The sequence below is a fragment of the Trachemys scripta genome, chromosome 5 (assembly GCF_013100865.1).
Source record: "Trachemys scripta elegans isolate TJP31775 chromosome 5, CAS_Tse_1.0, whole genome shotgun sequence".
NCBI classification, from domain to species: Eukaryota; Metazoa; Chordata; order Testudines; family Emydidae; genus Trachemys; species Trachemys scripta.
Window position 1 is genome coordinate 124,567,733 of NC_048302.1, and position 27,791 is coordinate 124,595,523.

Consider the following 27,791-nt stretch of genomic DNA (forward strand, 5'->3'; position numbering starts at 1 on the left):
CCTGGGAGACTATATATACACAACCAAAGGAGAAGTATGTTTATGAAAACAGAAGACACTGTGCAAATAAAACCTGATTAATTCAGGGAAAGTCATTTTTAGTTAGTCTGTTCAAAGCTCTTTGTTTGTTGTAATTAATATGTATATTAAACTCAAACAATTAGGGGGCAAAAGCTCTCTCTCTTAAATATTCAGTATCCCAGCCCCTTCTTTTAAAGGATGAGGAAGTTCCCAATCCATATATCTGAGCTATCCAAGAAGTTTTCCAGAAAAAACAGGGAAGAATAAATGACACAGCTGACATCAACAAAAAGAAAAAATACATTGTAAACAAAAGCTTTCAGGCCTTCTTTATACATCATAAAGAAGTAAAAGAAGGTGCAAATATGATGGATGCCATCTTGGGTAGCACACCAAGATTCAACCAGGAACCTCCAGAGGTGAAATCATGAGTGGCTACAGCTTGAGCTAAAGACCTGTGGCTCTGTCGCTGAGGACTGCAATAACTCATATCCGCTGTGGATCAGCACAGAGGGGAGCTTGTATCGTGCATTTATCCCAGTGGGTTATACAATCTCTTTCCCCACTCCCCTTTATTTTTTTTAAAGCTGCCTTCACAGCCTGCCCAGTGTAGTATTCTGAAAGCTCACATGGTGGGAAGTTCAGTGTATCTAACTGAGATATAAAATCTCTATTTCACATGAAACTTGTAATTTATATGTATCAGAGGGGTAGCTGTGTCTGGATCTGTAAAAAGCAACAGAGTCCTGTGGCACCTTTAAGACTAACAGATGTATTGGAGCATAAGCTTTCGTGGGGGAATACCCACTTCGTCAGATGCAGTGGGTCTGACGAAGTGAGTATTCACCCACGAAAGCTTATGCTCCAATACATCTGTTAGTCTTAAAGGTGCCACAGGACCCTCTGTTGCTTAATTTATGTTTATTTTTGAGACTGTAGATGGTCACTATATTGCTGAAGAGGGGGGGTTACTCAGTGATGCACTTTGAAATTGTTTTTCATTCTTCTTTCACTTGGGGGTCAATAGTAACACAATAATTGCATTTGTTCAGCTGTTATAAATGTGAGTGCAGGTTTGATAGATTTCTCAATATTTATTGGATATTTTAATGTAATGTACTCTTCTGGAATTAAATTGTTCTGTACAGTTATGATGTAAAATTGAGTTTTAATGCTCTACGCCAGAGGTCCCCAAACTGTGTGGCATGTCCCACTATGGGGGCGTGGAGGAACTAGGGTGACCAGATGTCAAAACTGAAATATTGGGACGCGGGGGAAGGAGGGAAAAAAAAAACCCGCCGGAGCACCCCCTCCCCCCGGTGCAATCCCGCGGGTGGCCCCGGAGCAGGCCCCAGCCCCCCGTCCCGCTCGGGTCCCGCAGGAAATGAACCAGGCTGTCGCTGCCTCCGCCCCGGGGCCGCCTGCGGGATTGCACCAGCTGAGCAGCCAGCCCAGACGTGACTGGCCAGGGGTTGGGCGCAGCGTGTGCGCTGCTGGGTCGCCGCAGCAGGCCAAGGCTCGGGGGGTTGGCTCCCCGGGCGCCAGAGCCAGAGTCACAGCCGCCGAGCGCCACGTGCTTGGCCAGCAGCCGCTTCCTCCTGCTGCTGCCCAGGTGGGGAGAACAGCCGCTGCCTGGCCCTGCGGGCCGCCTCCCTGCTCCTCCTCCAGGTACCGCCCCGCCTGAGTCCTGCCTGCACTTGGAGCCAGGCCGGACTCACACTCAGCCTGACCCCATGCTCTCCTGCGTCTCCTGGGCCTCCCTCCAGCGCTTGCGGAGGGAGGAGGAATGGCGTGCTTGGGGAAGAGACGGGAATTTGGGGAGGGATCCAATCCGGCAGTGAGGGGGTGGGGCTGGGGGCGGGGATTTGGGGAGAGATCCAATACGGAAGTGAGGGGGTGGGGCTGGGGATTTGGGGAGGGATCCAATGGGAGGAGTCGGCGGAGTTGGGGTGGGGAGGGGGGCGTGGCTCTGCCTGTGCGCGGGAGCCTTTTCTTGTTTGTCCAGCGGCCCGACCTAACATTGGTCGGGACGCGGGACAAACAAGCAAATATCAGGACAGTCCCGATAAAATCCGGGACGTCTAGTCACCCTAGGAGGAACATCCGGGGATTGGGGTGTGGCGGGGCCCTGGCCAGCTCCCAAGGAGGGGTGGGGAGGGAGCGCCACCCAGCCTCTCGCCACCCCCAGCTCTGCTTCAATCCTACACCCAGCCACATTCCCGGGCCTCACCCTGTCCTCAGCCTCGGCCACTGGCCATAGCTACATTCCTGGCCCAAGGTCCAGGCTGGGGGCAGGGCCAGGAGCAGATCTGCATTTGGCTGCAGGCCCAGCTGCAGCTCTGCTCCCACCTTGGCCCAGCCCTAGCTCTACCCCTCCACCTAAGTAAGGAGGGGATGTGACCCTCAAAAGTTTGGGGACCACTGCTCTACATTAATGTGCACCATTATTGAAATGTACTGAGCTAGGCTTCTTCTAAGGTATTTTATCCCTGCTGTAACAAGTTGATTTTTTTTTTAACTGGGTTTCTCTTTTGAGCATCATCAAACAGGTAATTTCAATCACAGTTTATAGATGTTTATATTGAACTTGAAACAAGATAATGACTAGAACTGAAAGTTACTTGTGGTAGATAGTGATAGTCTCTTATTATGGTTTTTGGCATTAGTCTTTTGTTGCTCACTTTTTAAACCTGAGGGATAATAGTTCTCCACAAAATCTAAACTCCATTCAGTAAATGCATGTATGTTTATAAGCTGTATAATCAATAAAGAGATGATCCTTTTCTCTATTTTCATCAGGCTTAATTGTATTGTAATTTTTAGTTAGTAACATGTTAGGGTAAAAATATAAAAACTACTCAATGAATATAAGGAAATCTACAAAATATCAAGTAATTTAGAAGTTTTATTTTAAAGGAATCTGGAAAGAAAATAGTTTAGCTTTATTGATTCATGGTAGCATTTCCATATTTTAACACCATTTCTCTATTCATGGAGGTTAAGCTATACACACAGAGGAGAATTATTTGCAGTACAATAGAGTATTTACATTTGTTGGAAAGATTAGTAGGAGAAAACTTTCCTTTTTGTTCCCCTTAAGGTTTGAAAGTGGTACTTGTCACTTTCCATGGGCATCAGGGACAGTAGTGACAGCAAACAGCTAAATTGTAATAAAAATAGTTGCCTCAACTACTAGCTTTAGTGTATTACATGCATGTCTTCTTTCCTTTTTTAATGTGATTGTTTCCCAGTAGTAGTATTTGACTTCTGTACAGAAAATCACACAATTTTTAAAATTCAGATTTAACCAGGGATATTTTGGGTGGAAAACCAAGTAATGTTAGTGATAAACTGTGTGTGCTGGTCTTAGAATATTGTGTATTAAACAACTGTTATTAATATGTTCTAATCAGAGGTATTATTTATGTTTGAGCAGTGAATGCAAATATATGGTAATCCTAAAAGGGAGTATTTTCTAAGGCCAGAATTCAGCAAAGCACTTGAGCACATGCTTAACTTCAGTGGGACTTAAACAAGTGCTTGTTTTGGTGAATAAGGATCAACTGCTAAACCAGTGCCTAAAAGAGTTACAAAGGTTCTGATAGTATATTGATGTGATACATTTTTTTAGTCTGGCTCAGACACTGTGTTTGTTCTCAACTTCTTTTGCTAAAGTTTTCTGAGAGTGGGGATCTAATGAGTCACTTTGTTACTGCCTGCCTTCATCATGATGGAATCTTGCTTGTGCTAATCTGGGTGTCAGCTTCCTAACACCATCAGCCTTTTAGTCACTCAAGCACTCTTCTCTGGGCTTTGCCAGCCCTCACTTTGCCTTGCAGGTTAACAGTATGTGCACCCCAGCCCCTGAGTCCCTTTGAAGCAATCCCCTGTAGTGTCCAGTCCCTTATCCACCAACCACTCTTGGAAATACCAGGTCTGCTGTCCCCCAAATTAATCAGCGTGTAAGATTCAGCTCTGGATCAGCACTTTGCATAATATCACAGCACTTAGGTATATTTGTAGTGAAAACAAGAATAAGTGTATTGTCAAAGGTTTAAATGATCGTGAGTAAGGCTACTGGAAACCAAATGGTCACGTATAAAACAAAATCACATGTTTTCTAGAGAATAAATTTAACTAAAAGGTTAATCTCCTGTCTGAAGAAATTTCTCATCCAACATCTTTTGCAGCTGGCTGGCTGAGATCCCATTGTACATGCATTGCTCGTTTATTTCTTAGGTGCAGGATGAGGGGGGTGTCATCTTTGGCTGCTTCTTATAGCCGCAAAATTCATTTTTTGCACTCAGAAAGTGTAACCACCCATGCCTTTTTTTTCCTATGTGCTACTTCACATCCCTTCATTGTCTTTGTTTGTAAATGGGCATCCATTCTGTTAGCTAACAATGCTTAATTTACGTCCCAACAGAGAGACAGACAGAAAACCTGTTATTTCGCCTCTGCTGGTGACTCGTACCTTGATGCAGACTCTAAGAACGTATTTTCAGTATATACACATAACTCTTTATGAACTATCGGTGCATACATGTCAAAATATTATTCATGATAACATGGTGGCAGATGACAGAACATGGTGGCAGATGACAGAACAAGGAGCAATGGTCTCAAGTTGCAGTGGGGGAGGTCCCGGTTGGATATCAGGAAAAACTATTTCACTAGGAGGGTGGTGAAACACTGGAATGCGTTACCTAGGGAGGTGGTGGAGTCTCCTTCCTTAGAGGTTTTTAAGGTCAGGCTTGACAAAGCCCTGGCTGGGATGATTTAGTTGGGAATTGGTCCTGCTTTGAGCAGGGGGTTGGACTAGATGACCTCTTGAGGTCCCTTCCAACTCTGATATTCTATGATTCTATGATTCTATGACCCCTGACTTTCATTTTAAGACCTCACTTGACAGTCTTGTTGAACCAGAATGTAGTTCAGAATCAGGACATTCCTGTAACCCTATTCACCTAATAGCAGTTGGCATTAAGGGGTTGTTGGGCCACAGTGAGAGTTGAGCAAGCAATTACTTACTTATTTTTAAAAGACTTAAATGTAAGTGGAGTGCTGCACAAAAGGCTCCACTGATATCACTGCATATTATGGGTTTAATCAGCCAGCATTTCTGACCCATTTCAATTAATATTATTAATTCTGGGAGGGGGGAGGGGAAAAGGGAGGGGAGGGTGTTAAGTAGAGATAATTTGCTCAAAATATTAAACATTTTTTCTTCATGTATTTTAAAAATCTTAGCCATGTGACCTTTTTAGGCCACCTTTTTAAAACAATTGTTGGCAAAATGTTTTTGTTCTTCAAATATATAAAATATATAGACATTAAAATTACTGCAGCAAAACCCAATATTAATTAGTCTTAGCTTTGTTGCTATTTACCACCATAAGAGAGAGGTTCAGCAGCAGACGCAGGAGTGTTTTGCAGTCTCGTCACTGGATACTGCTTTGGACGTTGTTGTTGAGATGGCAAAGTGAAAACACCTAGATGTATAGAAAGAAATAAACATGACATTTCAGTGAACTTATATCTACGTAGTGAACTGCAAATTACTCTGAGATAGCTATTTACACCAGGAAAGGAGGCACTTTTACATCTAATCTGGTTTCTACACCGAGGAAGCCCATGGAAGGTGTGTAAAATCAATTTTTCCAGGTTCATGACCGTGTACAGATTTCCACAATGTACAAGCTCAGACCAATATATCTTACTTTGTTGAACCTAGGCAATTAGAGATAGTACAGAATCCTGAGCCCAACCGTCAATTTAAAAATCAAATATTACTATGCACTACTACAGGGTTTTCAGAGGTTATGTAGGTAAATTACAGAACAAGGGGAATTTATCTAGAAATGCAGATCAGTGCCATTCGAAGGCACCTTCATGTATTAAACAAAACAAAAATACACTAAAACAAATAAAAAAATTGGTAGGATATCTGTTATCAGAGTTTGGATTAATACTGTACTTCAGTCATATGAAACAAACTGCATTTTGAAATTTGTAATTTTATAATTTTGAAAGTAGTCATTTACAGCTTTATACCTTTGTTCCAATGACAGATGACATTTACAGTAGCATAATTTGGTAGATTTCATAGAACTTATTGTAAAATCTGTTTGTATACTGAGTTTTATCTTTGTGCAATTTGTTGTTTGGAACACTTCGGTTCAAATAGAAAAAGTGGGTAATCATTTACCCCTTGTTTTGTCTTTGCAGACAGCAGGAAAATTTAAAAGTTATGAAATGTTTTGTGAAGATTGAATGCATAGCAGAAAAGTAGACTCTGAGTCAATGAAGATATATGTCTGGGAAAACCCTTATGCTAAATTTGGCACATTTTCTGTTGTTAGAATGATAATAAATTATGCCAATTTTCCAGTTAATGTACCTTGAGATGGCAAAAATAATATTAACTGGAAAAAAACCCTGCTATTCAAGGGGTGATATTTGATCATTAGCCATGTTAATTAAGACGCTTAAAGGCTGCAATCTTCCATATATAAAATGACTGCCCTCTAGTACTGAACAGAATTGATGTGTATTTGTGACGAAAGTTGGGGTGCTCTTTAATCATTAGTAATATTGTATCTGGATCTGTCACTAAGATGATGTGTTTGGAGTACAAAGGGGTGGATATTTCATTTTAGGGATCTGTCAGGATAGCAGAGCCTATCTACCTTGGGAAAGAGAGAAATGGCCCTTTGTAATGGTCACCTAACATTTTAAACTTAAGGGTCATTAAGAGACAGTGACAAAGCGAGTAGATTTAATGCTTCTAATCCACTCTCCTGGAGAGGGCCCAGTTCAGTCTGAACAAAAAGGAAACAGATTTAGAGGGCCACAAACACACACCCATACCGGAGGATCTGGACTTGCTAGGAGAATGTTGCTCATGTTCAGTTCCTGTAACTTAATTATCTAATTCTGTTTGTAGGAAAGTGTAGGATTAGAGGCGATTACATCTAGGAACAAGGAATACAGGTGATACCTACAGAATGGTGGACTGTATCCTGGAAAAGATTTAGGGGCTACAGAGGGCAAGCAACTGAATATGATCTTCCAGTGTGATGCTATGGCAAAAAGGACCAATGCGATCCTTAGATGTATAAACAGATGAATAATAAATAGGAGTAGGGAGATGATTTTACCTCTCTGCATGACTGGTGAGGTACAAGAATACGGTTACAGTTCTGGGTTTACACTTATTAAAAAGAAAGTTGAAAAATTGGAGAACATGCAGAACAAGAGCCAAGTATTGGAGGGCGGAAGAAAATGCTTTACAATGAGAGACTTAAAGAGCTCAATCTGTTTAGTTTATCAAAAAGAAGACTGAGAGGTTACTTGATGACAGTGTGTGAATACCTTCCTGAGGAGAGATCAAGACTGGATGCCTTTCTGGAAGATATACTTTGACAAGTTATGCTTTAGTCAGGTGCAAAGTATTGGGCTCGGTACAGGAGTAACTGGGTGAAATTTAATAGCCTGAGAGATATGGCTGGTCAGACTTGGTGATCTACTAGTTCCTTCTGGCCCTGAAGTCTATGAATTAAATAAACGTGTTGTCTGTTGTGTTAAAATGTCTTTTTATCTAATGCTTTGTTCAAGCCATTAAATAAAACAATTTTGTTTTAAGAAAGCGGTTGGTCATTTATCACTGACTGCAGGTTTCTGAAGGGAAGAAGTGTAGGTGCCCTAAAGCCAGTTCATCCTTCAGGTCGATAAGTGGTTGATATGAATGAAGTAGTGTACACAGGTTCCACACTGAGACTGGTAAGGGCAAGATCAGAAAGAGGAGAGAAATGCAGCTGTCCTGTAATTATATATGTATAATGTGATACTATTATATATGTATAATATGATACTATTATAAACACTTTATTTTATTACATGCATCACACTATGGCACGCCTCGTCCTTGACTGCAAAAAATATCCTTGTAGATGGGAGGGGAAGAATTCTTTGATTCTTTGCTGCAGGTTGTTGTGTTTATTTTAAGAATTGTATTTCAGTCACTCATAGGATAAGGTTGTTACTACAAAAGAAACACCTGTGGACAGAAGAAAAAGATGTGGTGGTGGGTTGGTGTTGCTAGTTCGGTACGTACACAGAGAGAGAGAAAGCAAGAGAGATCATTTTAGTAAAGGAAATAGAAAATCATACCCACACAGCATGAATCAGTACACGTAAAAGAGATTCATCAACAATCCTGTCAGTTGCTGCTTTTACTGTGGTTTGCAATATATGGCAAACGTAATCAACGTTTTTAACCTACCTTATCAGTAATCTGCAACATTGTTCTTTGTGGTTATATGATTTAAAGGTTGGAATTGCAACTATTAGCATTTAAAACCTTAGAATTTCCCCCTTCTGCCACCACCCCACCACCTTGCTTAAAAATGTTCTGACATTTAATCATACAATTTAAGTTGTATAGAATATAACGGTTTAGGCAAATAAAGAATTCTATTATTTTCAGCATCTGGTTGATGACTGAATGTTGGTGAATTTCCCATATTGATGGCTGTTGTCACTGAAATATTAAACCTGACTGGGGAATTCAGTTAGTACAAATGTTTCTGTAGTATACAGTGCACTAAGAAACCCTGAGGGTTGACATGGGATAATTTCTCCATTTCAGCTGGTTGAGTAAACTGTCTGATGAATCCTCATATTTTGGAAGGAGCCAGCTGTTACACTAATTCTTTCATATGTTTCAGGAAAGACTGTTTTTAATATGACCTTTTTATGTATAGAATTTGTTCTTGACTTTCTTTCTGTGCCTTGAATAAAGGTCTGTTATGCAAAGGTATGATAATGCTATTCCTTGAATACAGTTGGAAAAGCTAGGCTCCATGCTTAATCCATTTCCTGAGAGGAGATGGAAAGCTCTGTATGGGTTTTTTAAATGCTTTTGGGCCTTCAGTTATCCCATCTTTGTTACTAATTGTGTATGTTTACTCTTTGATATTCCTTCACAACTGTTTACATACTGATCACTTTCTACATGACCTGTGTCTAAAGATTTTATCTCATGGACTTAAAGTATGATCAGATATTGCTTGTAATCTTCTGTTCTAAACACTACTCTTTGTTTATTCCAACAGTTTGTGAAGCCCTGGCATTGGGGTCTGCAAATAGAGGACTCTTGGTTCTAAGAATCTCCTAGAGGAGCAAAAGGAAAAACCAAACAAAAACAAAAGCAATCACCACCACCAACATATATTAAAAAAAAAAAAAAATCAAAGGAAACTTAAAAGGGTTCAAAAAAGAACTAGATACGTTCATGGAGGACAGATCTATCAATGGCTATTAGCCAAGATGGGAAGGGATACAAAACCATGTTCTGAAATGTCCCTAGCCTCTGTTTGCCAGAAGCTGGGAATGGGCAGGGGAAGGATCACTTAATAATTACCTGTTCTGTTCATTTCCCTCTAAATCACCTGGCATTTGGCACTATTTGAAGACAGGATACTGGGCAAGATGGACCATTGGTCTGACCCAGTATGACCGTTTGTATGTTCTTATCTTTTATCAGCCTTCCTTCCATTTGGAACTTAGAGTCCTTTCTGACAGGTTTTAGAGTAGCAGCCGTGTTAGTCTGTATCCGCAAAAAGAAGAACAGGAGTACTTGTGGCACCTTAGAGACTAATAAATTTGTTAGTCTCTAAGGTGCCACAAGTACTCCTGTTCTTTTTTTTTTTTTTAGAGTCCTTTCTGTTACTCTGTTTTTTCTTTTTGAGCTTCTGCTAACTGAGTGAAAGGATATCCCTACAAAGACTCTAGAGAATAATGTTATCTGGATTGTGTTAATGCCTCAGTTTTTCTTTCTTGGATTCAGCTTTCCTAAAGAGTGTTGGCAATTTCTTTGACTGTCAGGCTTCCCAAGTATTGTATATTTGGAAAGATTCCTTTTCCACCGATGTTTTGTCATCTATGTTATTCTGTAGTTAACTGAGTCATTGCAAGTGCTTAAGCAGCTATTAAGGACTTGTTGCAATTTTTAGTCCATTAATGAGAAACACATCACTGAAGTTTTTTATTTGTTTTTTAATTTTTCCAGCTACCTTAATCTGAGATTCTGAACATTAAAATAGAAGTTAAATCAACATTAACTCAAGTAATTACACATTTTACAATACTTAGCAGGATACTCTTTGTACCATATGTGAGAATCACAGTGGTAAAAATTGCTGTGCAACTCAAATTACATTTAAGCAAACAGTCCTGAAACACACATTCTCATTTTAACTCACAAGAACTAACATACCTGTCAGCTAGTGGGTGATCAGTCATTGTTGTTGGTTGTTTTTTTTGTTTTGTTTTGTTTTGTTTTTAACATTATGTATGTGTTGTATGGAGATTTTTTAATGAACATAATGCATTCTCAGTTAAATGATGAAATGTAGGCGTAATCCAAGCTAAATAAAGCGACATTGAATTTACAAAGCCTCTTTACCAGATATGCTTATGATTTGGCAGTTTGCTTTTTCAGCTTCAGAGTTCAGAAGTAGTGAGTCTGTCCAGGCAAAATTAAAAACATCAAAAAGAATGTACTGTAACAACAAAAAATGAAAAAATGTGTTAGAACGAGCAGTTTCCATTCTCAAAGAGTAACCCAACTGAGTATTCCATATATTTTCTTTCCACTACTAGCCTGGTCCATCTCCTGGAAGCATGAAGTTCTTTCAAGGGCTCCTATGGGAAAATAGCTGGTGCTGCCTAACAGGGTTGCTGTACTCTTGCAACCTAATTTGGAACTGCTGGTGAAGAAGCGGTGGAAACCTCTCACACATCTCACTCTGTCTTGAAAACCGTGGATAAGAAAAACATGTTCACCAAGGCTTCCAGTGGCTCTCACCCTTTGATCAGAGCTTGGTGACACAGGCATCCTTAGCTTGAGGGTAGACTGACCCCATTCACAGTGCTGCCCCCAGAAGCTGGAGCTGTGGTACTGAGATTATTTTGATCATATTCATCTGAATTAGACTAACTTTTTGGGGGCAGATCAATATAACCAAAATAATGTCAGCTCCAGATTCTGGGGCACTACTGTGAATTTGGTCAGGCTTCCCTCAAGCCAGGGCTGCCTGAGCAACCAAGCTTATACACGTCTATGTATATAAAGAGAGAGAGTGAGAGTTGCTGCCCCCAAAGAACTTACATATACACTATATATGAAAAATAGAACCTTGTCTATTTCTCTTCTCTCTCAAAATATATGAAATTGGTAATGATACTACTCTAAGCAGAGTAAAATACTTTAAAAGAAGCACCTACTTTTAAAGAACTTTAAACATGGAAATCTGTCAAATGTAAAATACTAGCATTTATGCACATGAGGTTCATTTTACTTCCATATATTTGCATAGAAATTTGAAAATATGGTGCCTGTAAAGATTTTAATCATATTAGAAAGAAATATAGCTGTTGATATATTATTTGCTTGGAGATTTTTATCTTTAATGACTACTACATCTCTACCCCAATATAACACTGTCTTCGGGAGCCAAAAAATCTTACCGCATTATAGGTGAAACTGGGTTATATCGAACTTGCTTTGATCCATCGGAGTGTGCAGCCCCCCCTCCCTCCCCCGAGCGCTGCTTTACCGTGTTATATCCGAATTTGTGTTGTATCGGGTCGTGTTATGTCAGGGTAGAGGTACTTTCAGTTTCTGAAGTTCCAAAGTGCCCTATAATGCACAAGTGCTGTAACTTTTAGACTGAGCATCTTATCTAAAAAATCATGTCAGACTTAGCAAAATATTGCGGTATGCAATAGTGGTTTCATAAATCAAAAATTTAAAAAAGAAATGCTATTCTGTACTTAAATATTTTTCTATGTTCCTTGTTATAGCATATCTTGTCTCCTTAGCTGCCAGCCCTCTAATATATAATCTTCCCTGAAACAATCACAGGGATTACTCTCTCGAAACGTAAAAAAAATTGTATAAAATATTTTATTCAGGGTTTGGTAATGAAGAAAGTGAGCTGCTTTGATGGCATTGTGCTCAAATCAATGCATAATGGAGGCAGGTGCTGTCCAACCTTCCTCACTTCGCTCATCAGTGGCTAATAGCCCTTAGCTAAAATAACTATTTTTAGTTCTAGAACTTTCTTGAGAAGAAACTGCCAGTCTTGTGAAGCTATGCCAAATTTGTGGAGATTTATTTTTTATATGGATCAGATGCAATCCCAAAATTAAACCAGAAATTCCCAAGCCACTATACCCGGTGAGTTGGAGACATGGGGAAATGGAGCAGATCCAATCTGGTCCCTCTAAAATCTTGTGCCTGGGGGGAAATGGCAGAAGAACCAAACTGGAAATAATTACAGACTGTCATTTCTTAGTTTCCTGCCAGAGATGAGGGGAAAAAATCATCTGTTAGTCAAAATGCACAACAGTGGGTCAGAAAATCTGAGTTCTGTTCCTAGCTTTGCCACAGACTTCCTCTGTGATTGTGAGCAATTCAAATTACCAGTTTCCCAATCGGTATGATTAAAAGTCTAATACTTATAAAGTGTGGATGACATAGATATCTGCTCGGAGAGCAATACAACAGTGCACAGACAATCCAGGAAGTTTTTTGAAAAGTGAAGGGAACAATTTCCTGGTGTAAGTGCTGGAGGAACCAACTAGAGGCAGATCTCTTCTTAACCTGCTGCTCACAAACAGGGAAGAATTAGTATTAGAATTAGATTTAGAATTAGAATTAGGGGAAGCAAAAGTGGATGGGAACCTGGGAGGCAGTGACCATGAGATGGTAGAGTTCAGGATCCTAACACAAGGAAGAAAGGAGAGCAGCAGATTACAGACCCTGGACTTCAGAAAAGCAGACTTTGACTCCCTCAGGGAACTGATGGGCAGGATCCCCTGGGAAAATAACATGAGGGGGAAAGGAGTCCAGGAGAGCTGGCTGTATTTTAAAGAATCCTTATTGAAGTTGCAGGAACAAACCATCCCGATGTGTAGAAAGAATAATAAATATGGCAGGTGACCAGCTTGGCTTAACAGTGAAATCCTTGCTGATCTTAAACACAAAAAAGAAGCTTACAAGAAGTGGAAGATTGGACAAATGACCAGGGAGGAGTATAAAAATATTGCTCAGGCATGCAGGAGCGAAATCAGGGAGGCGAAATCACACTTGGTGTTGCAGCTAGCAAGAGATGTTAAGAGTAACAAGAAGGGTTTCTTCAGGTATGTTAGCAACAAGAAGGTGGTCAAGGAAAGTGTGGACCCCTTACTGAATGAGGGAAGCAACCTAGTGACAGAGGATGTGGAAAAACTAATGTACTCAATGCTTTTTTGCCTCTGTCTTCACGAACAAGATTAGCTCCCAGACTTCTGCATTGGGCAGCACAGCATGGGAAGAAGGTGACCAGCCCTCTGTGGATAAAGAGGTGTTCAGGACTATTTAGAAAAGCTGGACGAGCACAAGCCCAGGGGGCCGGATGCGCTGCATCCGAGGGTACTAAAGGATTTGGTGGATGTGATTGCAGAGCCATTGGCCATTATCTTTGAAAACTCATGGTGATGGGGGGAGGTCCCGGATGACTGGAAAAAGGCGAATGTAGTGCCCATCTTTAAAAAAGGGAAGAAGGAGGATCCGGGGAACTACAGGTCAGTCAGTCTCACCTCAGTCCCTGGAAAAATCATGGAGCAGGTCCTCAAGGAATCAATTCTGAAGTACTTGAAGGAGAGGAAAGTGATCAGGAACAGTCAGCATGGGTTTACCAAGGGCAAGTCATGCCTGACTAACCTAATTGCCTTCTATGATGAGATAACTGGCTCTGTGGATGAGGAGAAAGCAGTGGACGTGTTATTCCTTGACTTTAGCAAAGCTTTTGATACGGTCTCCCAGAGTATTCTTGCCAGTAAGTTAAAGAAGTACGAGCTGGATGAATGGACTATAAAGTGGATAGAAAGCTGGCTAGATCATCGGGCTCAACGGGTAGTGATCAATGGCTCCATATCTAGTTGGCAGCCGGTATCAAGCGGAGTGCCCCAAGGGTCGGTCCTGTTCAATAGCTTCATTAAATATCTGGAGGATGGCGTGGACTGCACCCTCAGCATGTTAGCAGATGACACTAAACTGGGAGGAGTGGTAGATATGCTGGAGGCTAGGGATAGGATACAGAGGGACCTAGACAAATTAGAGGATTGGGCCAAAAGACATCTGATGAGGTTCAAGAAGGACAAGTGCAGAGTCCTGCACTTAGGATGGAAGAATCCGATGCACTGCTACAGACTAGGGACCGAATGGCTAGGCAGCAATTCTGCAGAAAAGGACCTAGGGGTTACAGTGGACAAGAAGCTGGATATGGGTCAGCAGTGTGCCCTTGTTGCCAAGAAGGCTAACGGCATTTTGGGCTGTATAAGTAGGGACATTGCCAGCAGACTGAGGGACATGATCATTCCCCTCTATTCAGCACTGGTGAGGCCTCATCTGGAGTACTGTGTCCAGTTTTGGGCCCCACCCTACAAGAAGGATGTGGAAAAATTGGAAAGAGTCCAGCGGAGGGCAACAAAAATGATTAGGGGGCTGGAGCACATGATTTATGAGGCAAGGCTGAGGGAACTGGGATTGTTTAGTCTGCAGAAGAGAAGAATTAGAGGGGATTTGATAGCTGCTTTCAACTACCTGAAAGAAGATTCCAAAGAGGATGGATCTAGACTGTTCTCAGGGGTACCAGATGACCGAACAAGGACTAATGGTCTCAAGTTGCAGTGGGGGAGGTTTAGGTTGGATATTAAGAAAAACTTTTTCACTAAGATGGTGGTGAAGCACTGGAATGGGTAACCTAGGGAGGCGGTGGAATCTCCTTCCTTAGAGGTTTTTAAGGTCAGGCTTGACAAAGCCCTGGCTGGGATGATTTAGTTGGGGATTGGTCCTGCTTTGAGCAGGGGGTTGGACTAGATGACCTCCTGTGGTCCCTTCCAACCCTGATATTCTAGGATTCTAAGTGAAAAGTATTAATTAATTAATTTTTATTCATAGGACTCATAGCTGGAAAATCTTTTCCCAGCCCAGCTTCTACTTCTTGATTGTACAGTGTGGTTTGGGAATAATATGGTGAAACCAATAACATCAGGGTTTTAAGGAAAGTTAATTATAAATGTTGCTCCAAGATAACATAAATGAATATGCAAGGTGCCCAAACTTTCTTTTAAATATTCACTGACAGTATTGTAAATATAAAAATCTACAAAAATGGCATTGTTTATTGTATATAAACAACCCATTTATAGTAACTCAAACCTGCTACTTGAGATCACTGTTCATTCAGTGGAGGGCTTGAATGGCTCATCAGGTCATTCATAAAGAAGGAAAGAAATCCCTCTCACCTACATACACACACATCTACCACCTTGTGTGGTTTTTTCAGTATAAGACTTGTTAGCCAAAGTCGAACCTGATTTTCTTAGCAGCTTCTATGTCTTTATACATGCTTCAAATATTCAGGTTCACAACTTCAGAATTATTGCTAGAAATATTAAAATAGCCTAGCTGACTAAACGACCTGAATATCCGTTTCCTTTGGTTCTTAAGGAATTAGCACATTGACAACTGTTTGGAGACATGCTTTGCTCTTATGCAGATGTTACTCCTTACTACCGTACAGCCTGGTCTACACTTAAAATTTAGATCAACATAACTATATTCTTGAATGACACAGCTATTCTGACCTACCCTTGGCATAGATGCAGTTAGGTCGATGGAAGAATGCTTCTATTGACCTAACTACCATGGCTTGAGAAGGTGGATTACACACAGTGATTGGAAAAACCACTTTGGTTGCTGTAAGCTGCGTCTACACTATGGGGTTAGTGCAGCATAGCTGTGGCGCTGTAGCTGTACTGCTGTAGGCCCTGTAGCATAGACAAGCTGTACTGCTGTAGGCCCTGTAGCATAGACAAGACAAAGGAGATTTTGAGCGGTGATTTCCTGAGGGATTAACAATATTGACTTGCAATATGGGAGTCAGGTGCACACTTTCTCTTTGAGTGAGAATTTGTGAGTTAAAATGAAATGAATTATGAATTAAATTTCACTTAATTAGCCATGAATTAAAATTCATTCAGTTTATGCATTAGAATCCCAATCTTATGCTTGAGAAGTAGTTTTAATTTGTACTACAGAATATAGATTTGCAGGGATCATCATAGAGTATCTCAGAAAACTGTGTTAATGTTTATTAAAAATAAACCTGGAATAGTACATACAATTCATAGTTTAAAAATGTGTCAGTGAAGGTTTGTTGGAAAGGGTCTAAGTTTGGAGTGAGTATGTTTGTTTGCCTTCTGTGACCCACTAAACTAGTGAAGAGTGTTGAGTTATTTCATCCTCTGTATGTTTCATAGGCAGATACCAGCCAATGAGAATAGAGCTTTTTGGCACCCACCTGCTGGCTAACTTTTTCCCTTTTCCTCCACAGGGCAGTGTTGCTTCCTTCCTCTGCTGGAGTAAGTCAGGGTGAAATTGCTCTGCCATCTTTCTCTTTTGTATATTTGAACCATTTATGGCAACTTATCGTGTTTACATTATTTATCCATTGAGCTGTGATGGGTTCTACCAGAAAGAAATGCCCATAGGTGTCGCATGCAGAAAATTATTACATGTCTCTGTTACCTGCTCTTTCTAATCATGCTTGAACAAGCTGAGAATTTTCACTCTGATTTTGAGGCTCTCTCTGGCTCTTCGTGGAGCCATATATGTTGGAGATCACTTAAATGTCTCATTTCAGAAAGATGTTCAGATAACAAAGCAGTTTCCTCTGAGCAAAGGAGCTTCCAACCCACAATTAGGAACAGGGTAGATATTTTTGTACCAGAGATGGCATCCTTGTTGAATCAGACCTAATTAGCTTCTTTGAAGTGGCTGAACTCTGCCCTTTTTGCTTCCCAAGTAAATCCAAGTGAGGAGCATCATATCCTGACAGCAACTTAAAGTTCCAGTAGGGATCACAATCCCATGTCTAGGAGTCTCTTAGGAGTCAGCATGGCCATTAATCATGAGAAACTGCTAGCTCTTCTACCCTACTTCAAATATTACTGATCTGGATGATGGCGAGACAAAGTTCTCATCTTCTGACCCACAGTTGACTCTTCCCGACCTACTTCCAGTTGACACAATGCTGAACACATCTCTGGGACCTGGAGTAGCACCTACACTAGGAGTTCTAATCATGTATACATTGATGGAGCTGACATGGGAATAAACAGAATCAGAAATGTAGGGCTGGAAGGAACCCTTAGACGTCATCAAATCCAGCCCCCTGCACTGAGGCAGGGCCAAATAGATCTAGACCAGTGGTTTTCAATTTTTTTTTTCCATTTGCTGACCCCTGAAAAATGTCAAAAGGCAGTGTAGACTCCTTTGGAAATCTTAAACATAGTCTGCAGATACCCACAGGTTGAAAACCATTGGAAGGTATGTGTTCAACATGTTGTTAAAAATTGCCAATGATAGGGATTCCACAATCTGATTTGAGGCCTATTCCACAGCTTAAATATCTAACACGAGTTAGAAAGTCTTCCTAATATCTAACTCAAATCTGATGCAGATTAAGTGAGCGTGGAGAGCAACTCATCTTTATAACAGCTCTTTTTATCAGATTTGAAGACTTGGTGGGTCGTCTTTTTTTCAAAACTAAACATACCCAGTTTTTTAATCCTTTCCTTATAGGTCAGGTTTTCTAAAGCTTTTATTTTTGTTTTTGTTGCTTTCTTCAGGATTCTCTCCAGTAATAGCACATTTTTGTAAAAGTTCTCTAATGTAGACAAGGCTACAAAGTTAAGAGAGCATAGAAGTAAAAGGCCTATTGGACTAAAGGAAGACATCTTCATAATAGCTCATGCTTGGTGAAGAGGGAAGAAGACACAAGTAATTTGTTTTATCAGGACTAAGATTTCTGTTTACTTAAGCTAGTCTCCTGTGTTGATAAAAAGGATGGGAAAGTGAGGACATTTAAAAACTAGAGTCTGTGTAATGATTTGAACTTGAATTTTCCCTGACTGATTTATATTTTTCTCTTCTGTAGTGCTTCCATGATCTCAGTCTTTGAATCCCGTCTCTGATGGTGGTTTGTCTTTGGTAGTTGAATGGAAGGTCAGTGTTTTCATAACACAACTAAACTTGCCTGCCATTATGCTTTGTCCATTAGTTACTGTAGAATATTTGAGATTTTTTTTAAGCCTGCTATGGGGAGATGGTCTTTGATTGCCTTTAAATCCCCTTAAATGTTTTTATTTTATTAGTGTCTAAATACATTTCCCAGTGAATTTGTATTCTTGATTGGTGGTTATTCTATCCTGACAGTTAATGCAGTGGACACTGCCAAAAGGTTGAAGATGTTTTTCTCTCTCTCTCTCTCTCTCTCTCTCTCTCTCTCTCTCCTTCTTTGGCAGCTTGAATAACAAAAATTCATAGGCATTTCATTTGACTTTTAAAATGTTGGCTTATAAGAGAAAGAAACAGAAAAGACATATTAGATCTTCAAGTCCATAACCAAGGCAAACTGTAGGAGTTTCCTGTCTAGCAGATTCAAATTTAAAACTGCAACATCTTCTGCATCCAGTCTTTTACAGACTGAACTAACATCAAATTTAGAGAATAGACTTTAGACACTGTTATACTTTGCTCATCTGATGTTTCATGCAGCTGCTTGCAGGGATCTTTGTGGTGTATAAACAAATGTTACTAAATCACTAATGTGATGTGTGTAAAGCTGAGCATACTGATTTGCCCTGGGAAGTTTTGTATTGTTTTCCCTACAAGAGATTCTTCCTGAATATAATCAGTAGCACTGCCAAAGAAAATGAGAGAATCCATTCTTGTCCCCTACAGTAGATTTACCAGATAGCTTTCTAGATGATGTGAGATTCTATTAATGCTTGTCCCTGATCTTTTCAAGTTTCAAATACTTACCACCAATGTCAATGATGATCTGTAGCAACTTCCTTGGGCACTGATTCAAACAGAACAGATAATTCAATTACTACTACTTAATAAGTATGTTGTTATCCATTTGCTTGACTGAAAATATGCTGTGAACACTTCATGACTGATATGAATCCTCTAGATTACTGGAATTGTATCAGTTTATATGCTGCAAATACTATAAATATGTCTACTAAGTAGAGCAAACCAAACTAAAGCACCAAACGTGGTAAAAAGACAATGATAGACATATTTAGAACATACTTTAAGGATGCCACCAGCATGACTCCACATCAAGTGATAATGTGGACATCATCTAGGAAGAGAGAAAGAGGGTGACAGAGAGAAACATTATGCAGAATAGAGAAAAAAGCCAAATTCATCAACATGACACACACAAGTCTGAGCAGACCAGCACAAGACTGCAATAAATGTTGAAAACTGATAGCTGCCCTGTGCACTTGAAGTTGAAGGAGGATAAAGAAAGAAAGAAGATACTGTTGAGCATGTTGTCTGTCAAGCTTCATGGTTTCCATCTCTTTGGCAATTTTATAGCCAGAATTATACAGGATATTATGAGTGTAAATTGTGAAGGCTGTAGTATCAAGTACACTCAGGAGGATCACCACCTATCATAGTTACTGGGTGAGCTGCACCACAGAACCCTTTTTGTTCTTCTTGAGTGCACCCCTTAGTTGACAGGCCTGGTTTCCTGTACATCACTCTGAGTGGAAGCATGCGGTCCAACCACAGTTTGACTTAGGGATGCCAACCATCCAGGATTGGCCGGGAGTCTCCCGGAATCGGCATGGATCTCCCAGTGACTATTGAAAGCTAGCTGGGAGATTTTAATGGGATAATTTAAGAAAATGACATTGTCATGTTGGGGAGGCAGAGGGAGGAATCACCTGGAATAGCTTCAGTCAGAGATGGAAACCCTATGGGATCTCTTGGCTTCAGCCTGCCTATTTACTTTGTGGTTTTAACTCTTCAATCTTTGAGTGAAAGAATGAACAATACTTTGTCTTGAAGCTGTTTTTGCGTCACTAACCAGTTACTGTCTCAGGCCTCCAGAGGAAAAGGCTACAGGTGCCAAAGTGAGTTGGGCCCCCTATTTCCCAACTTCATGGTTCAGGGAGGGAGTGGAGTAGGTGTGAACCCCTTTTCCAAGGTATTGATCCTGGAGAGCTTGAGGATTTCATTGTGAATGTTGTGACAAAAGGTAATACAGTGGAGCTCTATTGTCTCCCTTTAAAGTTGCCACTGACCAGCCACAGGTGGACCCATCCAATGGCAGCATGGCAGGGGATTAACAGAACTGTCATTCCTGCAGAAAGATGCATATGAAGCCCCACAAATCTGCATGATTGAGATGAATTGTGGCTTCCTGGAGTCGACATAGCTTAGGTTGACTTAGGTTGTCTTCAGTGCGCTGCGTTGACAGGAGATGTTCTTCTGTCCACTTACCTTAATCTTCTCGGGAAGCTGAAGTACTGGGGTCGACCAGAGAGCACTCTGCCATTGATTTAGTGGTTCTTCACTAGATCTGCTAAATCAATTTCAGCAGCGTCAATCTCCCTGTAGTGAAGACCAGCCCTAAGTGAAGTGCATTATCTCGGGCACGCTGTGTGTGTGTGTGTGTGTGTGTGTGAGAGAGAGAGAGAGAGAGAGACACATACACACACACACATGCTTTGGCCCCTCATGTTGGTATTACTGCAGGAAAAGGGTGTTTCTTGGGACAGCGATTAGATATTGCACCTACATAAACAGAATTTAGGTAACAGTATTTATTTTACACTATTCAAAATGCTTTCTCATATTTCAAAAAAGATGACATCACTTACCAAGAGAAAATAAAGCAAATATAGATTTTTTTTTTTCTTGAACGTTAAGGGCCAAACTTTCACAGTTCTCAATCTGGTCCCTCAACTTGTACCTGTGTTTGTTTGCAATGGCAAAATTGTGGGTTAAAAACAGTCAGGTGCAAATAATGGAAAATGGACATCTAAGTATCTACTGTGTGTTAAAGACAGTGTTTAAAACTTTAACTGTATGGCATTACCATTTTCAGTGCTTGTCCGTGCATAATTGTGAAATGTTTATCCTTTCTTTTTTTGAAAACCGTTTAATACCCAGCTAGGTTTAGTCCCTTAATATATTTCTAATGTATTGTTGCATGGATTTTAAGCCCCTCATAAAAAAGGGAAGTCAAATCTATGTTTGCTGCACATGGACAAGCACTGAAGTTGAATTATTTTATTTTATTTTTTTTTTTTTTTGCGGGGAGGGAGGGAAATGTCTAAACTTTATTCTTCCGTACAACAAATTTTAACTCAGATGCTAAAATTACCTTAAATCTATTACTGTGGTTATTTTTTCACATTGTATAAGTGACAAACTTTGCTAATGTAATAACACTATTTGTTATATATAAACACAAAATTCATGCTGCTTTTTAAGGCTTAGAAATGAAACAGACAAACTTCTGGCTCTGCAATGTTAACTCCTATACTAGCACAACTGGTGCTTGTTAGTAATATAGTGTTTAAAGATTTACAGTGAACAATAGAAGTATAACTAGAAAATACTATATAGGTAAAATGTGGCTGAATTATTCCTGTGCTGAAAATAAGCTCTTAGATTTCAAGAGTTTTTTTTTAATCTTCATAAATTATTTCTTGAATTCACATCATTCACAAATTTTTTATAATTGTAATTTAAACCAATTTTGTTTGTTTGTAAATCAGGGTAATTCAAATTAGAAAACCAAAGATTGTATTTCGCTAAAGGGAAATCTGTGTTTTGTATTAAGGATAGAAGAACACATCCAAGTCCCCCAAAAGAATCTGCCATAGGCTGCAACTATTGGTGCTCTATAAACAGTTTTTATCCTTAAAAATTTTTTTTCTGTGTTTTTCTTTGATTCAAGGGGGAGTGAGGTTAACCCTGCCTCCCTGCATCTATGTCGGTCTTACTACCTCCCCGGTAGTCAGGGCTGTATGGCCCAATGGCCAGAGTCCCTCAAATCCACCTCCCTGGGTAGGATAGCACAGCCTAGTGGCCGGAGTCCCTATAGTGCGCTCCTAAAGCAGCGGGGCCCCAGGGCCAGAGTATCTCTCAATTCTTTTCCCCTCGTAGGATAGCGTGGCCCAGCGGCCGGAGTTAGTCTATCTCCTTTGGGGTGAGAGAGGGGTCAGTGAACTATGTCATGACAAAAAAGGGGGTGGGGGTTTAGAGACCCCCAGTAGGAGAGCCCGGGCCCACTCATCTTCACCGGGCTCCGACCCAGGGCCCTGTCAGTGATGGCGTGATCCGCCACGGGTCAGCGGGGAATCCTACCGCAACACGCTGCCCTCAGAGTGGTGGGAGATACCACTCCCTTCCCTGGGTCACTTCCTACCAGTCCTCCAAATGTAGCAGTCCCTGTGGCATCAGGGTCTTCAGGTTCCTCAGCACCTGGTGCTCCCTGGGGTTCCAACAGCAGCCAGTCTCTGGGCCCACTTCCTGGCTCTTCAGCTCTCTCCTGTAAGGGTTGCAACTGCTCCTGGGCTGGAGCTTCTGCTGGGTGTCCTCCTTCATCAGCCCTGACTGAGCAGTTCTGCAGGCTTTTATGCTTGACTCCTGGTTGGAGCATGCCCAGCAGAGCCTCAGGGACGTGGCTTCCTCTGCCAGCAGGGAAGGGTTAACTCTCAGTTCCAGTGCGGTGTCAGTCCACCCTGTCAGATACCTTAATGTTGTGTTAATTTTTGTTTTTTAATTTCCCTATTTTAATGTAATGAAGTAAGAAGATGTAAGAAATGCAAAGACCTCTTTAACATAGTATTCCTTACCTGAGGAAGGCCCGTCTCAGGCCTGATTCTCTGTGCAGTGTTCCACATACTCTATGTTAAGGTTCTTGTGAAAGACTAAATAGAAAATATTCAGTACTTTAAAAATCTCAAACCTGTTTTCTAAAGATTAAACTGGATTTTTAGTTCCTTCTTTAGCAAGTTCTATAAAACAAATCAAGTGTAAGATTTGTAAACCGAGCCATTTTTAGTTGGGTAAACACAATTTCAGGTGGAATGTATTCTATTTTATTTTCACTCATAATTTAAAAAAAAAAAATTGAAACGATTCTACTCAAACTTTCCAAAAACCTTTCGTTGAGTTGAGAACAAGCTCTCACTTTAGCTCCTCACGCTCACCTCTCATCTGTTTTCTGAAGGCTTTTTCTGTACTTTTGGCTGACTGAAACCAGAGCTGGAGCCAGAGTCTTTATGGAGTAGGAGCCTGGTCTGTGCCTTTCAGAAGCCAAGATCAATGCTTAGGTCCAGAGTCCCCTCTACCTCACATTAGAATGAACCACAGTAAATTTATCATTAAAACAGCCCAAGGTCAAACAGCTCTTTAAGAAAAGTTTATTAGACAACAGAGAAAAACAGATTAAATAAAAAATATACCATATAAAAGTATTTCTAGTCTAACTCTGGGCAACAGTGTGGCTAAATTAGGTACAGTCTTGCAGTTAGTTACAGGTTTAACTACTGTCTGTGTATCATCAGCATGATTTAATTAGTAACTACTTACATCTTCAAGCTCAGCGGTTCATGTCATTCCATCTTCAGGTTAGTTCCCACTCACCTTCTGTTAGAATCACCATCTCTCAGAAGCCCATCTCTAATCAATGTGCGCACTTCTGTGTCATCCTCCTTTCTCTCATTCCTGATTTATATACCTAACAATCTTTGACATTACTTTGAAGTGTTGTATATGACTCTTATATTACCATAGTAGGTGCATGTTTTCTATGGAGTCATAAATTCTATTCATAACATTCTGTTTATGTAGATGCAATATCTAATCTCTGTCCCTTTCCCAATATTAGAGACATTGAAGACATTATAATGTAAAACATATACATGCACCATCCAATCAAGATTTGTCTTTTCAATTCCTTCAGCATTTCAAAAACTCTTTAAACCTACCTCGGTGTCAGCTCTCCTTTGCATCCCCATAGGTCAGAATAAAGTGAATTTGTATGATAATAGAACCATCTCCCCCAGGGGTCCTCAACTGTCTTTCTCTGAAGTATGCAGTGTAATTATAGCCATGTCAGTCCCAGGATATTACAGAGACAAGGTGGGTGAGATAATATCATTTATTGGACCAACTTCTGTTGTGGGGAGAGAGAGAGAGAGAAGCTTTCAAGTCACACAGAGCTCTTCAGGTCTGAGAGAGGTACTCCCAGCGTCACAGCAAAATGCAAGGTGGAACAGATTGTTTAGCATAAGTAGTTAGCATATACTGACAGCCATAAAGCCATACTCATTGTCTGTCTTAATTTTAAAGTGATTATTTTTTGCGTTAATTCCCTGTTTACTGTAATACAAAATAAGCTTTATCAGCAGACAGAATCCAGCCCATAATACAAGCATGGAGAAATTTCAGCCCCAGCAATTTGAGAAGATGACAATATTGAATGGAACTCAGTCTTAACTATTGCTTCCACTGCCACGGAAACTATGATGAGTAACTTTATTCTTAACAAGTAATGTGACAACAGACTTTGCTTACTTTATAAAAGAGATTTTTTTTAAAAAATGTGCCATTTACTGGTTTGAGGAAAATGTGAGTGTTTGTTTTAGTGGATCCTACCAAACAGAATAATGCTTATTCATTCTGAAACCAAAATTGGATTAAAATCAGTTTTTTCTCTTGTCAAGTTGGAATTTAAATTCCGAAGTTAATTTAAAAAACTGTTCTAAGCCTAAAGCAGAGTTGTCAGTGTCCATTTATTAAATAGATTTTCCCTATTGAAGGCAATGCTGTGTTCAGCAGGAAATTAATGCATTGTTGGAATCAAATTTCATGTAGGTCAGCCTAACCAAGGACAGGTCAGAAGCAGTGGCAGATTTAGAGTTAGTGGGGCCTGTATGCAGCTTCATTTTCGAGGGGGGCCCCCTCGAGACCCAGCCAAAAAAATAACATTTGCTCTTATCTCCCCCCCACCCCTCATTTTTTCATTCTTTTTTTCTTCCTCCTCCTCCTTTATTATAAGTCATGGGACGTAAATGAAAATAACGTGAGGTACCTTGATTGGGGCAGGGGGTTGGAGTGCAGGAGAGGTGTGGGGGTTGGGCTCTGGGAGACAGTTTGGGTGCGGGCTCTGGGCTGAGGCAAGGAGTTTGGGTACGTGAGGGGTCGGGCTCTGGGAGGGAGTTTGGGTGCGGCCTTTGGGCTGGGGCAGGGGTGCAGGATGGGGACGGGGGGGAGAGACATTCCCCCCCCACCAGGGACCACAGGGACATGCTGTCCACTTTCGGGAGTGGTGCAGAGGGAGAGAGGCAGAGCTGGTCGGGAGCCACCTTAGCCCTGCTGCTGGCACATTTCTGCACACCCCTTAGGGGGAGGGGGGCAGTGGGTCTCCGTGCACTGCCCAGGGTGGAGGCAGTGCGTGGAGCCATCTCCCCCACACCAGGGGCACACAGACATGCCAACAACCGGCCGCTTCGAGGAACCGCATAGGGCCACCAGCCCCGGTGTGCAGGCAGCCTGCCTGCCTGAGCCCTGCTGCGCTGCCGGCTGGGACTTGGGGGCAGGTTGTCAGATGAGATTTGTCCTGCATTTTGGGGGCCTCCCTGTCGTTGGGGGCCCTGTGCCACCGAACGGTTTGTTTCATGGTAAATCCGCTCCTGGTCAGAAGATATCAGCTATTTAAAATGGTGTATAATGCGAGAGTTAGTCAGTCAGTGCTTTTTAAAAATATTTTCTTTATATTCTAAACTAATGGCTGATGTTTACCTTACCATCATCAACCTATTTGTATTTTCAAAGTATACCAAAAGCAAATAGTGAAATATATATTACAAAAAGCACTCAGAGGCCCAAATATTACTATGATGGGTGTCGTGTAAGAACCTGTATATAGAGCCCTACAAATCTGCGGACTATTTTTACAGATCATGGATCAGATGCAGATACAAATTTTGTATCTGTGGAGGGCTCTACCTATATACTTGGGTGGAATAGACAAAAATATAATAATAGGGTAATATTATTTATAATGCAGTTCACTGTGTACTTACTGTAGAAGAAAAGTTAGACCTGCTTTGCATTGTTTAGTGCTTTTAAGTTTTGAAGTACCATATTTTATGTGAGTGATTATTATTCTTACTTAATGTTTATATAACAGTATTCTCTGGACATGGATCAGGGCCAAAGGATATATGAACAGTAAAATCATGTACGATGATATAGTACCTGCCTCAGAGCTTACTATCTGAAAGAATAAATGAATACAAATAGTGAGGGAGGGTGATACTCAGGTTCTCTGAGCCCAAAGCTCTTGGTATCTTGGGCTCTTTGTGAAGTGGTGTCAGGAAATAAATCAAGGGAGGGACACAGCACGTCTGTCTGACAAGTGGTTGGTATAAACCGTGCAAACGAGTGCTTTCACTTATAGCTTTTACTTTATTTACTTTATTTAGTCTCCAGCACATAAACACACAAGTAACAGGTTTAGAGCACCCCAAATCAATAGTTACCTCATATGTCTGGAGTGGTCTTCAAGTGTTCAGTGACAAATTTTCAGTGGCCAGCCTTCCGTCTGCCGCTGGGGATCTTGAGACGTCTCCATGAAGAGTCCACTTAACTCCGACTTTTCCCCCTTTTATGCATGTTAATGTTACATAGCTTGTCAATCCAAAAAAAAAAAAAAGGCAAAAGTTAAACAAGAAGTTTTCAGCCATTAGTTGAATAGATGTTTTTGCAGAGTCCGCAGTCTTATCCGCACCGACAAACACACCCCAGAAGTCAAATATAAACAGACTTCCTCCTGTTTTTCAAAGCCACATATTTCAGCAGTTTAAAAGAAGAAAAACAGGATGGCACAGGATCATGCTCACTTTTCGTGATCACGCCCCTTCCCCTTCTGGCCTGCCTAGTTATGCAAAGGTTGCTGCAAAGGCCTACTAGCTTAGCTGCTTTTGGCAGTTAGCGTAACAATCGCTATTCCAGTTACTGGCAGTGACCTGCGTTTTTTGCTGGGCTGTCAAAATCTCCCTCTACAACACCATCAAATATATAAATTTTATCTACATATAAAGTATGTTCATTCTATCTATCTATCCTGTCTCAGATTGGAGCAATACCAATCCTACGCCACCAGGGGATGTGGCCCATAATTTTTCTGAGGCCGAACCATTTCAGATTTTCATCTTGAAATTATACATAGCTTTTACAGAGACCCAAAAGACTCACCTTGAATAATTTTTAAATATTTCTTTTGAGTGTCACATTTTTAATAAAGCTATATTACCTATATGCATGGGGAAGAGCACTAGCTTCACAAAATTCCCTCTAATTCCAAATGTTTCTTCACCGTAGATTAAAACACTTTTTTTTATATTCAGAAGGAATGAAAAAATTTCTTGTAAGCTGTTTGGACCGGGAAAACTATTAAGTATGCAAATACTTCTTGATCAGCAGGCTTGTTTGGCATTGAAGCGGGCTGGCACTTTGGAGGCCCAGATTCAAGAATAATCTCTAGACTGTTGCCTGTCATGTTTATAGGCTTTGTGGAAATGATGGATTTGATGAGAATTGCTAGCCACGCTAGACTCTTGGCATACACTCTGCCAGGCTGTTTCTGGATTATTACTAGCTTCCTGCATGGTAGCCATAGATAAGGTGCCTTGATGGCAAATAAATGTGAGAAGGCAATAGTGTGAAAACAGGTAAATGGTAGATCCTAAAATGAAGATAGACAACTGAGGACTTCTGTCAAAACTAGCTTTAAACATGGGGCTGGGAAAATTGGCAAGAGTTATTAACC

The 27,791-nt window shown here is 40.7% G+C and overlaps 1 protein-coding gene across 3 annotated transcripts in view; it reads left to right on the forward strand.

Moving 5' to 3' along the window:
* The window catches only part of CTBP1 (C-terminal binding protein 1), a 408,882-nt gene that overhangs the window by 209,351 nt on the left and 171,740 nt on the right, over nucleotides 1-27,791 (forward strand). Inside the window, exon 1 of one of the 3 annotated variants that reach the window (XM_034770889.1) lies at nucleotides 18,096-18,142. The exons of the other annotated variants lie outside the window; for them this stretch is intronic. Within the exon in view, the coding sequence (XP_034626780.1) occupies nucleotides 18,136-18,142 (7 nt within the window). The 5' untranslated portion in view covers nucleotides 18,096-18,135. Of the gene's footprint in view, nucleotides 1-18,095; nucleotides 18,143-27,791 lie in introns of those variants that run through there. 3 annotated transcript variants of the gene reach the window in all.